At 51.1% G+C, this 12,438-nt stretch overlaps 6 protein-coding genes across 6 annotated transcripts; 3 read left to right on the forward strand and 3 right to left on the reverse strand.

Annotated features, from left to right (window-relative positions):
- Nucleotides 1-517: 517 nt before the first annotated feature.
- Nucleotides 518-2,207, forward strand: N7500_002448 (3-oxoacid CoA-transferase; the record flags this gene model as incomplete). Its single annotated transcript, XM_056673594.1, has 3 exons — nucleotides 518-580; nucleotides 659-1,838; nucleotides 1,894-2,207. 3 exons carry the CDS (start codon nucleotides 518-520, stop codon nucleotides 2,205-2,207), a joined length of 1,557 nt encoding a protein of 518 aa, XP_056534119.1.
- Nucleotides 2,208-2,519: 312 nt separating this feature from the next.
- N7500_002449 (ubiquinol-cytochrome c reductase complex assembly factor 2) lies at nucleotides 2,520-2,975 on the reverse strand (the record flags this gene model as incomplete). The annotated part of the gene is made up of 2 exons (XM_056673595.1): nucleotides 2,520-2,864; nucleotides 2,961-2,975. 2 exons carry the CDS (start codon nucleotides 2,973-2,975, stop codon nucleotides 2,520-2,522), a joined length of 360 nt encoding a protein of 119 aa, XP_056534120.1.
- Nucleotides 2,976-3,247: 272 nt separating this feature from the next.
- On the forward strand, nucleotides 3,248-4,480 carry N7500_002450 (metal homeostatis BSD2 family protein; the record flags this gene model as incomplete). The annotated part of the gene is made up of 3 exons (XM_056673596.1): nucleotides 3,248-3,271; nucleotides 3,356-3,841; nucleotides 3,902-4,480. The coding sequence occupies 3 exons, from the start codon at nucleotides 3,248-3,250 to the stop codon at nucleotides 4,478-4,480; spliced, it is 1,089 nt and encodes a 362-aa protein (XP_056534121.1).
- Nucleotides 4,481-4,743: 263 nt separating this feature from the next.
- N7500_002451 (DUF3632 domain-containing protein) lies at nucleotides 4,744-5,658 on the reverse strand (the record flags this gene model as incomplete). The annotated part of the gene is made up of 1 exon (XM_056673597.1): nucleotides 4,744-5,658. The coding sequence occupies one exon, from the start codon at nucleotides 5,656-5,658 to the stop codon at nucleotides 4,744-4,746; it is 915 nt and encodes a 304-aa protein (XP_056534122.1).
- Nucleotides 5,659-6,230: 572 nt separating this feature from the next.
- On the forward strand, nucleotides 6,231-8,397 carry N7500_002452 (uncharacterized protein; the record flags this gene model as incomplete). The annotated part of the gene is made up of 3 exons (XM_056673598.1): nucleotides 6,231-6,255; nucleotides 6,409-7,743; nucleotides 7,787-8,397. 3 exons carry the CDS (start codon nucleotides 6,231-6,233, stop codon nucleotides 8,395-8,397), a joined length of 1,971 nt encoding a protein of 656 aa, XP_056534123.1.
- Nucleotides 8,398-9,970: 1,573 nt separating this feature from the next.
- mpkA (mitogen-activated serine/threonine-protein kinase SLT2) lies at nucleotides 9,971-11,464 on the reverse strand (the record flags this gene model as incomplete). The annotated part of the gene is made up of 5 exons (XM_056673599.1): nucleotides 9,971-10,611; nucleotides 10,674-10,988; nucleotides 11,037-11,103; nucleotides 11,158-11,290; nucleotides 11,352-11,464. The coding sequence occupies 5 exons, from the start codon at nucleotides 11,462-11,464 to the stop codon at nucleotides 9,971-9,973; spliced, it is 1,269 nt and encodes a 422-aa protein (XP_056534124.1).
- Nucleotides 11,465-12,438: the final 974 nt, after the last annotated feature.

The raw sequence follows: 12,438 nt of genomic DNA on the forward strand, positions 1-12,438 counted from the left end.
TCTATGACATCCTACGTCCTGCGCTGTACTCCGTATATATGTTGTAGTATACCCCGGATGAACATATCAGATGACCTCAGCCATAGGAAGCTGACTCAGCACTGCCAGTTCCCCACTTGGGTAAGCCGCGGGATCGGATACGGATCGGCTGTGGATTTCGGCAGCCGCAAGAAGAAAGGTCAACCCGTCCAAACGGGATTCTGAAGGTAAGAGGTAGCTAAAAAAAAGAAGGCATATATGTAGAATTTGACATTACTTGGTCTGGCATGTCTCTAATAGTCAATCAGTTCAAAAGATCGAAATCAGGGTAGTTCATAGTAGGTGGACTTAGCCGGGAATCCACATTTCCGGGGAAAACGAATATCACTCGGGTATGGTTCCGCTCTCACTGCCGCTCGGGAATATAAGAAGTGGCTATTGCCGCTGCCATATGGCGTTGGCTCGATTTAATAACTTGCCGCGCACTTGGGGCAATTTGCTACTGTTCTTTTTGAATTCCAATTAGAAGTCATCCGCTATGCCTTCTCAAGTAGCAACATGTCTGCGCTTCGCGCGTCAGTTCTCAGCCAACCCCGTTCAGGTAAGTGATCTGCTAATGGCTCATATCGCCCATAGCACTTTGGAGTCGCGGAGACTGACATTTCTTACCTATCACCAGCACCAACGTTTTATGGCCCGCGCTTTCTCCAGCAGTATCCGCCGAAATGAGATCAACAAGGTGTACCCCTCCGCTGAGGAAGCAGTCCGGGATATGAAGTCCAACACGACTCTGCTCGCCGGTGGATTCGGATTGTCTGGTGTACCTGACTCCCTGATCAACGCTGTCCTGTCAAACTCCTCTATTACTGGCCTCACCGTGGCCAGTAACAACGCCGGTGTGGATGGAGCCGGTCTCGGTCTGCTCCTCAAGTCCAAGCAGATCAAGAAGATGATTGCTTCTTACGTCGGCGAGAACAAGACCTTTGAGCGCATGTACCTGACTGGTGAAATTGAATTGGAGCTCACTCCCCAGGGAACTCTTGCTGAGCGGTGCCGTTCCGGCGGTGCGGGCATCCCCGCGTTCTACACCCCCGCCGCCTTCGGTACCGTGGTGCAGACCGGTGCGGTGCCCCTGCGACACAACGCCGACGGCACAGTTGCATTGTTCAGCGAGCCGCGCGACACCAAGGTGTTCGATGGCAAGAGTTACGTCATGGAGGAGGCTATCAAGGGTGACTATGCTTTCGTCAAGGCCTGGAAGGCCGACAAGCTTGGTAACTGCCAGTTCCGTTACGCGGCTGCCAACTTCAATGGCGCCATGGGCCGTAACGCCAAGATGACCATTGTCGAGGCTGAGCACATCGTCGAGCCCGGCGAGATTGATCCCGCTGCCATCCACTTGCCCGGTATCTATGTCAAGCGTGTCATCCAGAGCACCTCCCCTAAGCAGATCGAGAAGTTCACCTTCGCCAAAGAGGAGGGCGCTGACACCTCTGCTCTCGGCAAGGGTGAGACCGCCAACAAGCGCGAGCGTATCGTCCGCCGTGCCGCTAAGGAATTCAAGAACGGCATGTACGCCAACCTTGGTATCGGTATGCCCATGCTTGCTCCCAGCTTCGTCGACCCCTCCGTCGAGGTGACCCTGCAGTCCGAGAACGGTATTCTCGGTCTCGGCCCTTACCCCAAGCAGGGCGAAGAAGATGCCGATCTGATCAACGCCGGCAAAGAGACTGTCACTCTCAAGCCCGGTGCCAGCTGCTTCGGCAGCGACGAGTCCTTTGGCATGATCCGCTCCGGCCGTATCGACCTGACCATCCTGGGTGCCATGCAGGTCAGCGCCAAGGGTGACTTGGCCAACTGTACGTTTTCCCACGCTTCCCCCGTCACATGGTGATAACTAACATTCTCTCGCAGGGATGCTCCCCGGTAAGATCAAGGGCTTCGGCGGTGCCATGGACTTGGTCTCCAACCCCTCCGCCACCAAGGTCGTCGTGACCATGGAACACACCGACAAGAAGGGTAACCCCAAGATTGTCAAGAACTGCGAGTTCCCTCTGACCGGCCCTGCGTGCGTCAGTCGTATCATCACCGACCTCTGCGTCTTCGACGTTGACTTCTCCCACGGTCTGACTCTCATTGAGATCGCCGACGGTGTCACCGTTGAGGAGGTCAAGGCTAAGACTGAGGCTCCCTTCAAGGTCGCCGATGACCTGAAGCCCATGCTGTAAATTTGCATGCAGATTATGTTTCTTTTCAAGCGTTTTGTGTATAGCAATTAGGAGTTAGATTGTTTCAAGTTTTATTCCCATGAATACATCCTGGATAAGCATCAAGAAGAACATTGCTCTGAACAAATTTCGTACATTGAGTAGAAGATATAGATATACAATAAACACAAACAGAAAACGGTATTGGTACATGTCATGCAACCCATCAAATAAAACCCCCATAATGCTCACCCAAACCCAACGAAACAATGATGAATCAAGTTTTCCGACGTCAAAAAGAAAAAGTCTATACACATAGCAAGAACAAAAGTATCACGTCAAGCGGATGATACCGGCCATCCTCTTCTTTAAACGGCCAAACCAATCGCGGTTCGGCGCCTCCGCAAACTCACGTACGACGTTGTCATAGTGGTCTGGATTACTGGCCGGCCGACGCAGCTTTTCCGGCATGGGATATTTGCGCGCGTAGCGGTTGTTTAGCAGCGATTCAAGTGCATTCACAGAGGACTCGGAGATTGCTGGGCTGGACTTGTCTGCTGACTTAAGACGAGATTCAATGTAGGATTGGACGGAAACCGAGGCTGGGCGGACTGCATCTGTGGGCCAGTGCTTGAGGATGTGTGTGAGGCGGGTTTGGAGAGAGCGCGGGTTAAGGCCCTGGATAGTTTGTTAGGGATATTGGTTGGAATTGAGCGTTGTTGATTTGTCGATGATATCATTTAGGATAATTGGGATGTTGGATTAGATACTCACAGGTGTTTTAGCCATGGTGGGCAAGAGATATTACAATATAATTGTTGTATAGGGGAAGGATATCTTCGGCGGAGATCTTTTGAAAGAGGCAAAGACGGGAATAGTCTATTTTCGCCTGGCGCATCAGGCATCCACAGCCACATCCATTCCTGTTGCCTTCTCATCAACCCCGACATTTTCCCATCCCCTTGTACTCTTGTTATATCGTTTTTGCATTTCGACCTAAGTTGTTTTTGTCTCATTTTACTCTCTGATTCTATTCAGGGTCGCTTCCCGCTCAGCTCGCCATGAGCTCGCAGCGCTATTCACGGGTACGCAATCCCCTCTGCTGATCCCCTATCAGAACAACCCCCGGATTGGACCCCACGGCAACATACTGATCTTTTTTTGTTTAGGTGAACGCCCAAGATGAAGAGGAAGGACCACATTCCTATCCGATGAACACGCGACCTGGAAATAACAACTCTTCACCTTCCTCTTTCCGTTCCGGATCTCGCTCATCGTCACCATCGTCGAGGCGGTTATTACACAACGATCCCCTTCATAACGATGATGACCAGACTCTAGCCGATGCTTTCGGCGACGAAGACGAGTCCGACGATGATAATGAGCCAGATGACAGACAGCGCTTGATGCGAGCCGACCCCGACTTCCGGGCTCCCCCGGATAATGGCCATACCACCACGGCATCCTCATCGGAGTTGATGGGTGCTACACAGGATCAGACTCAACCAGGGCTTCTCAGGCGACCCACGATGTTACCAACTTTTACGGCACCGCCTTTTGGAGGAAGTCGGCAGATCGCCTCATCGAATGATGGAGTTTTTGCCAATCTTGCCGCCAAGCCAGAACGGGGCGAGAAGAACGATGATCTTCCTCCTGTAAGTTGATGACTGGTATTCTTTGATATTGAAAGACTTGCATACTGATGCCCTATTTAGTCATACGAAGAAGCCGCCGCTGATGCGACACCGCCATACTGGGAGACCACCATCGTGGCTCCTGGTATCTCGTCCGACGAGGTTTACGTCGATGGACTACCTGTTGGATCTATTTTCTCATTTGTCTGGAACGCCATGATCTCAATGTCATTCCAGCTTGTTGGCTTCTTGCTGACCTATCTCCTTCACACCACCCATGCCGCAAAGAACGGCAGCCGAGCGGGTCTCGGTCTTACTCTTGTTCAATATGGATTCTATATGAAAGGCGGCAGCGACAGCTCGGGCTCCGATGGTGGAGGCACAGAGTATGTTCCTCCACCCGACCCCAACAGCCACAACTTCGATCCGAACTCGGTTGGTGAAAGCGCAGGCAGTGGAGGGAACGGCACCATATCTGGGATCTCCACCAGTGAATGGATTTCATATATTCTAATGATCGTTGGTTGGTTCATTTTGATCCGTGCGGTCAGTGACTTCCTGCGGGCACGACGTCACGAACAGCTTGTGTTGCAGAGCCCGGATCGTGGTCTGGGTGTACCAGTCATTGCAGAAGGTGAACGGTCCGAAACTGTTGTCTAATATCGATGTACATGGGATATCACTTCATTCATTTTTCTTAGGACGTGGACATGGACATGGAAATGTCAGGCGTTGCAGCATGGAGTTTCTTTTGTATCGACACCCCCCGAGGAGTTTTGCCTCCGGATTGCATTCCTTCTTCCCCCCCTTTCTTTATCGGACCTTTCTACTCTTATTTTTGACCGTGTAGCTATTCTGAAGATACCAAATATATGAACAATGAACAAAAGCAGGAATGTTTACGTAGTGAGGAGCTCAATAGCCTAGGTCGGGTTTTCTAGAATGCCGCTAACCACTTCAGCGGCTTCTGTAATCACAACCCTAGTTTCTTTGTCCAAAATCCCCTCTGTACTTAGAGCTCGCAGCCTCTCCCGCCACAATCGCCAACGCTCCCGCGTCAGCCCATCCTCTCTTGGCCACAGTTCCGTCGGACCATCTAACGCCGCCGCCCAGTGCTGTCGCAGCTCATCACCGTCCGTCTCCCATAGTACCTGGCCCCCATCCCGCATCCAGATCGCTGCTATACGGACATCCAGCGCCCACACCTGCTCCGATGACATTCTATGCGCTTTTGGTTGGCGGAGCTGGGGTCCCTCACGCTCTAGCACGTCACGGCACGCATAGAAGACGCAGATATGATGCACCTCGCCTTTGCCTTTCGTCGCTTTCAGCAGCGTACTCGAGAAGACGCAGAAGTGGAGAAAGTACTCGTCGCCGCTGCTACGTAACGCACTAACAGTAGAATTATCTCCCGCGCCCGAACGCACACCGTCCCAGTCACGCCAGGCCTCAAGGGTATCATGCACATCGCGCCACTGCGCGCTAAACAGCGGCAGTGTCTGCCAGTGCAGCTTTCCTTCGGCCCCGATGTATCTGCGGAGGCTGGATCCTGCGCGCACGTTAAGCTCTGTAGGTGGCTGCGCGTGGAAGGCGTCAATGAGGGTAAGATGAGGGTCATGCGATGCTGGAGAGGTGGCGACGGCCGTGAAAAAGGCGTCCCAGAGCTCCCAGAGCGCGTGAGCGGGGGCCGAAGATGAGGTCACAGATTTGACAAGTTGGGCAGCTGTCTCCTCTGGCGTTGGCGCCGAGCAAAGGTTGCTAGGTGTTAGAAAGGCTTGGATTGGCCTGGAAAAGGGATTTGGGGGGTTAGTGCCCGGGACATCCAGAATAGTTGTCATAGTGGAAGTTGGTAGAAGTGATGCTGGCTATTGGTGCATTTGCCCCAATCATAGGCGTCTGTTGGTGTTTTGGCGGCCATTTCTGGCCCCAACAGCGGTAACATCTGGCGTCAATTGCACTGATATCAATTTCTACCTTGTGTTCTGTAGGTGGCCATCCCAGTGGAATGGAGGCCCGAGGTGCCCACACACGCGTACTGCGCCACGATAGGCAGCATTCTATAGCCTTGTTCTATGCCCTTGCGTCCCTTTGTTTCTCGCTTGTGCAACTTCAACTCTGAAGAATAGAAAAGACTGAAAACCGAAAACCGAAAAAGAAAATAGACCAGGCCCCCTTCTTCCTTTTCCGGCGGAATGATCAACTCCGCCTACTGCCGAGAGACCCATTGTTTATTTGCCCTCAACTCAACATAACTTCTATCTTTCAGTATAAACTTGTGTTTCTTGCCGGGGTGGATCGCGGCCTTGTCCGCAATGTCTACCGTCCCCCAGGGCCCCATCGAGGCACGATCATTGTCGTCGGTCACCGCTATCGCATCGAATCCCCCCCGCCTATCCACGAAATCCCACTCATGAGAAGCATGAACCGCTGTCTCTGTACATTGTGCGTGTACCTGGAAGCAAAGGTATGATTCAATTCCACCAAGTCGTTACTCTGATCTCTATCTTGGCCGTGAATGTCCCATGGTTGCGCCTTATCGCGCTTTAACCAAATGAAGATAAACCAAAACTAACTGTTGATATGTACAGACATATTCCTCTCGCCTCTCAAACCACCAACCAAATCCAGTGTCTCTGCTGAGGCGATCAATGCCTCTCTTTACTATCTCCATGTCGCGACTCCCGAGGATGATACCCTACTCCAGGAAGTAGAGGAAGAGCGCCAGGAGGAGGCCCAATTGCGGAAGGAGCGCCTCCAACAAGCGGGCGCTGGCGATCCAGCACAACGCGAGTTCGCGCGTCTGAACAATGTGCGCCGGAAACCAGTTGGAGGAGGGGACCCCAATCCCGAGCCTTTGGTGGCACCACCTCCACAGGATACCACTGCTCCTCCGTTCTTACCACCACGTCCAACCCCAATACCGCAGGATGAGTCTGCCCCTCCAGCCTTGCCCCCACGTCCAGTTCCTATGCCGCAGGTTACTGCAGAGAATGTATCTTTCTCTGGGACGCCAGTCACCAATATACAGCCTCCTTTGAGCAATAATGTGTCTGGAAAGGCCCCGGTAGAATCGGGCGATCAAAGCACTGCCCCGCGGCGACCTTTGCCTCCCTTGCCGCCTGGAGAAGAGTCATGGACCACTTCAGCAGGCGAGGATCCATCTAAGAGAACATCGCGATGGAGTGCGTTCGCCGAAAATTTGCAAAACCGAGGAGAGAACTGGAGGGGAAAGTATGAGGCTAAGTACGAGGCGCTATCGGCTGGCCGTCACAGCCTTGACTCTCCTAGACCGCAATTCCGGCCTCGTTCCTCGTATGACCGTACCGGATCACCATTAGGGAGCCCCGGGCAATCTCCCAATCGGTATAGAAACGCACATAGCAACACTCCCAGCAATAATGGGTTTCATATCACGCTCATCCGACGTGATCCCACGTCGGGTACACAATGGAATGTGGCAACTATTTCAACCCCACGAATGGATCGCAATGCTGTTGATATCGAGATCTCCACGCCGGGATATAACAGGTTTGCAGGCTCCAATGAGATGCCTTCACTATCCAGCCTGGCAGCCAATCTCCCGTTGGGAATCGGACGCCTACCCAACTCTACCATGCCCCAATCCTTACCCAGCGAGCAACCAAAGGAGCAACCAACCGGCCCACGCAAATTCCACCGCCAGCTCTGCGTATCAAAGCCATACGACGACTCCGTCGCCACAGATTGCAGCAGCGGCCACGTCCCAGATAATCCATCCTCATCCTCCAAGCTCAAAAGCGGCTACTACGTCTTCACTTCTCCCTGGAATGGCATATGTACCTTCACAAACAGCGTGAACGGCCGAAGCCTCAAATGCAAACACATGATCCCAACACCCGGCGGTTTCGTCCCTCCCAATGGCGAGTCAGAAGCACCCCCCCGCCGTAACTGTCGCCGAGCTCCGCTTCAACACTCCCTTCCAAGCAGCAAACCTGCACTCCCACGCTTATCACGCAGCCCACAAACCCCATCCAAACCACCTCTCCCCCTTCACCCAAAGCCAAATCCAGTCTCTTCCCCGCCCCAACGACAATCAGAACGAGAACGCCCTCGGCCCCGATGGAGAACCTCTCCGCCCATCATCCTCCAGCAACAGCTACGCATCTGCAAAGCGCAACTCCCTCTCCTACCTCCTAAACCCAAACACTTACGCCCGTCCGCGCGCGCACACCGGCCCAGGCGCACCCCCACCTCTTCCCGTCTCACCCCCCACAGACTCGCGCCAAAGCTTCCACCCCTCAACCCTCCTCCGCAGGACCTCTCTACGTGCGCAACGCTTTGCGCGTCAAAGCCAGTTATACCCCGCTGCTCAGTCCCACTCCCACCGCAGTACGAGTAATAGTAGCGGTGGGGATGTGGATTATGACTCCGATGAGGATCGCTTGGATCTTTCGCTTGCGAGGGAGCCTGCTGGTGGTGGGTTAAGGGGGAAGAGTGCGAAGCTAGGGAAGTTGGTTATTGAGGACGAGGGGATCAAAATGCTTGATTTGGTTGTTGCAGCTTGTATGGCTGTTTGGTGGAGGGGCTATTATTACTGAGATATATTGGTTTCGGTACTAAAAATTCCTCGCTTGCTTTGTGGGCCTTCTTTGCTGGCTATGGTCAGTTAGGTTTGCGATAAAATCATACATGAATGCATGAATCTCATTTTGTCTACTTTATTCCTTTATTGGTTTATTTCCAAGACTTGTTATATACCACTTGTGATCGCTTGCATGTCTGAATTACCTACCGTGTTATATGTCACATTTCTCTCTCCGAGCTCCAGGATAGTAGCCTATTTGTAGTCTGGTCTTGAAAACTGCTCGTATGGCAGGCTGGGCTTATCTATAGTTCCCCTCCTGATGGTCGGTCAAAATATCCAGTGTATAAACCATAGTCAACACTGTACAATGTCATATAGATCCTCTACCCAGACAGTCTAAGAGATGGGGCATATTTGCACAAGTTCCAGCGTCAGAAAATATACGTAGCACAATCTAACAGTAAGCACATATACATCTCATAGACAAATTAGAAAAAACATCGACTGCGCGATCGCCCTAAATAGTGGACATTTAAATAAACCCAGACCCGTCGACAACGTCATTCGAACACCCGTCGCAGATCCCATACATCCACGTGACTTCCCAAAAGCGTAGGACCAATGATATACCGTTGCAGGACCCACATTAGTACACCCTCCATAATAGATCTGTAAAAAAAAAAAAAAATAGGTAGCTTCTCTTTGATTGAGCGTGTCATCCTTAGTGCAGGGGCCATGCTAATCTTCTCTGTATATTTTCAGTTGACCATATGCCCCGAAGGGCGAAATATCTATTCCTTCAGTTCGTTATAACCTCACTTTATGGCAGAAAGTAACCGCCTACTACTTTGGTGGAGACAGGCACGATATCGGGCACGTGGCTTGGCACGTGGGCATCTGCCGAGTTTGGGTATTGCTTTGTTTACAACCTCAAGGGTATGGTTCAAGGTACATATAAAGTGGTATTTAGTTCCTAGAGAATAAAAGTTTGGTGGATCAGGGTTGGAAAGGCCTGCTTTTGATAAGAAATCGGGTTATTTACCTGGGACTTATGATACGGCCGAATCCCTATGGAAATTGAGGGTAGTATTAGTGTGAGAGCTTTGTTCTTTGAAAGACATCCTCTTTGACACCTGATGAGAAGGGAGATTTCATTGGCAATCTATCTAATGATGAACCTACGTGTAAGAGATGTAATGCAGAGAGTAATGCCATAGTCAGAGACATCAGTATCATATCAAACCAGGAGCCACAATCAATATATCCTTGGAAACAGTCGAGGGATTCAGATATGAGCATGAAGGCCATATAAGAGAAAAGGGCACGCACAAATCCAAGCCTATGAATTTGGACGAAAGCCCGGACCGCAGAACAAAGGGAAAGGGGAAAGTCGTGTTCGAGATTGCAGTAAGAAATGAAGATCGAAAAGTGAGAAAACCCCATATAAATCGTCCCAGTCTTTTTTGTTTCTCAGGTATCTCTTGGCTAAATTAGATCAACATGCAGGGCGCGATAGAAGACACGATCGGATTCAACACGCCGAACAACCAACAAGACGAGAAGAAAAGCAGAAAGAAAAAAAGGTATCAACGGTGATGCACGTCCATGCCGCGCTGCAGCGAGGATTCCAAGTCATTAGGGTTGTAACCACCGCCAGCGGTAGCCTCCTGAGGTCGAGGATCTTCGGTCTTCCAAGGACCCTGGTGGTTATCTGGGATGGGGATGTTAGTCTGCTGAGCGATCTGCTGCTGCTGGGCAGAGTGGGCCTGCGATTGCTGGCGCACGGTAGCCCGGAAGCGGATGACCTCGTCGAGGATCATCTTACGCATGTCGGCGACTTCTTCGACGACCTCGAAGTGGAAGTCGAAGGTCGTGGGACAGTTTGGCTCGTCCGAGGCGTCGTGCCAGATGTGCAGGTAAGGGTGCTCGAGAGCCTCCTCGACGGAGATACGAGACGACGGATCGAACGCCAGCATGCGGTCTAGCAGGTCCAACGCATCGGGGTTGGCTTGCGGGAATAGCTGCTTGAAGGCTACCTTGGGCATGAAGGGCAGGTTGCGCACGTATTCCTGGGCACGTGGCGATCCAATGCGCGCCAGAGTCTCTTCATTGGGTGTACCCAGGTAGTGCAAGATCTGGTTCAGCTGGTCAACATAGTCACGGCCCTTGAAGAAGGGTCGGCCGCCAAGGAGCTCGGCGAGAATACAGCCCACCGACCAGACGTCAACTGCACATGTGGGGTTAGTGGATATTCGGTGGCAAAAAAAAATTACGCACGGTGTTACGTACTCGCTTTGGTATAGCTCTGGAAGCTCAACATGATTTCCGGTGCACGGTACCATCTCGTCGCGACGTATTCAGTCATGTATCCTGCATTCTCCTCCGGGTCGATTGAGAAACCACGGGCCAAGCCGAAATCGCAGATCTTGAGCTCGCAGTCGGCATTGACCAGCAGATTACCGGGTTTGAGATCACGGTGCAGGACGTTGGCGGAGTGGATATACTTGAGACCACAAAGGATTTGGTAGATGAAGGATTGGAAGTGGGCATCGGTCAAGGGTTGGCCAGAGCGGATGATAGCGGCCAGATCGCATTCCATCAATTCTGTAGGATTATTAGTCCGGCTCTATTCGAGGCAAAGCAGCCACCTACCCTCATAGAGATATGTTTCGTTAAAGTTGTCCGGTCGGGGAATATCCATATCGTATAGGCATGTGATCTAGAGGGTTGAGTTAGCTGGAACAGGTACAGTTGATAAGGATATGCTGCCTACATTGCGATGGCCACGGAAATGCTGAAGCAACTTGATCTCTCGCAAAGCCCGCTTAGCCAGGATCTTCTTGCTGAAGACATTGGTGACCTTCTTGATGGCGACACCCTCGCCGGTCTGGATGTTGGTTGCGGCGCTTGGATACTATCAGCATATGTGTCCGGTACCTTCGCGCATTTGACTGAAAGAATACCTACCACACGATACCGTAGGCTCCTTGACCAAGCTCTTTTGTCACATTGTATTGCTCGCTCACAATAAAGTCCTGGTTGAAAACTTTGAAGACCTTCCGGCCTTGTAAATCAGCCATGGTCACGGTTGGAACTATCAAGACAAAAGTTGAAGAGAAACGAGAGTGCAGGTACAGAAGATAAAAGAGAGAGAAGAGAAGAGAAGAGAGGGAAGAGGACAGAGAAAGGAAAGGGGAAAGTCGAGATGTGATGGGATTGAAAGAGCCCCGCAGTCCCCCGCGGGTGATCCGCCACGCTTGAGCGTTAAGGAAATGAAAGAAAATCTCCCAACTTGGGAGCGTTTGGTTGATTCTAAAGATGAACTGCAATTCAGAAAGAGATATTCGAAAAAGAGAATGCCCTCAAAGAAACTCGAAACTCGAGACAAAGACCCCCCCAAAAAATCAGATGTTTCAGTGGGTTGCCTCATACAGCGCTTATATGGGTCTACTATATTTCCTATCACATCCATACTTGTACACTTAATCTAATGATGAATTCTGTCTTGGCATAATTTCTGGGCTTATAATTGGTCATATTCTACCTTTCTTTCTTTTTTTTTTACAAAATTTATGCCTACCACATAGTCTGCATCTCAGCTGTGCCGACTCGCCCAGCATGTTAACTCGAATACAGTCACTACGCCAAAGTGTTAGCACCCCAGATTCTGCCGGCCAAATATCCACCAATGGAAGCCGATGAATCACGGGCGGTATATCCCATCAAGAGGGCGGTAGCGGACGTGTATTATTGTTGGGAAGGAATGAGCTACCCTAGAATGTAGAATGTAAAGAAAATGATCTGATACATGCACGTGAACTTATATTTCAATCTTGGGCAAAGCTGGACTGAAGGGAACGATAGGGAGATGCGTGAAGGAAGATCTCTAGACGGAGTATATAATGGGTCCCAAACATGTAAGATCATCAACTTGAAGTACCCCAACACAGATTTCCCAGATTGCTTTCGTCTCAGAGGACATAGTCACACTTGCTTTACACTTTACCAGGGGGAAGACTTTGGTGGGCTACAGTGTTTGCTCCAGTTGACGCAT

Source organism: Penicillium coprophilum, assembly GCF_028826855.1.
Source record: "Penicillium coprophilum strain IBT 35676 chromosome Unknown utg000002l_segment0_segment1, whole genome shotgun sequence".
Taxonomy (NCBI): domain Eukaryota; kingdom Fungi; phylum Ascomycota; class Eurotiomycetes; order Eurotiales; family Aspergillaceae; genus Penicillium; species Penicillium coprophilum.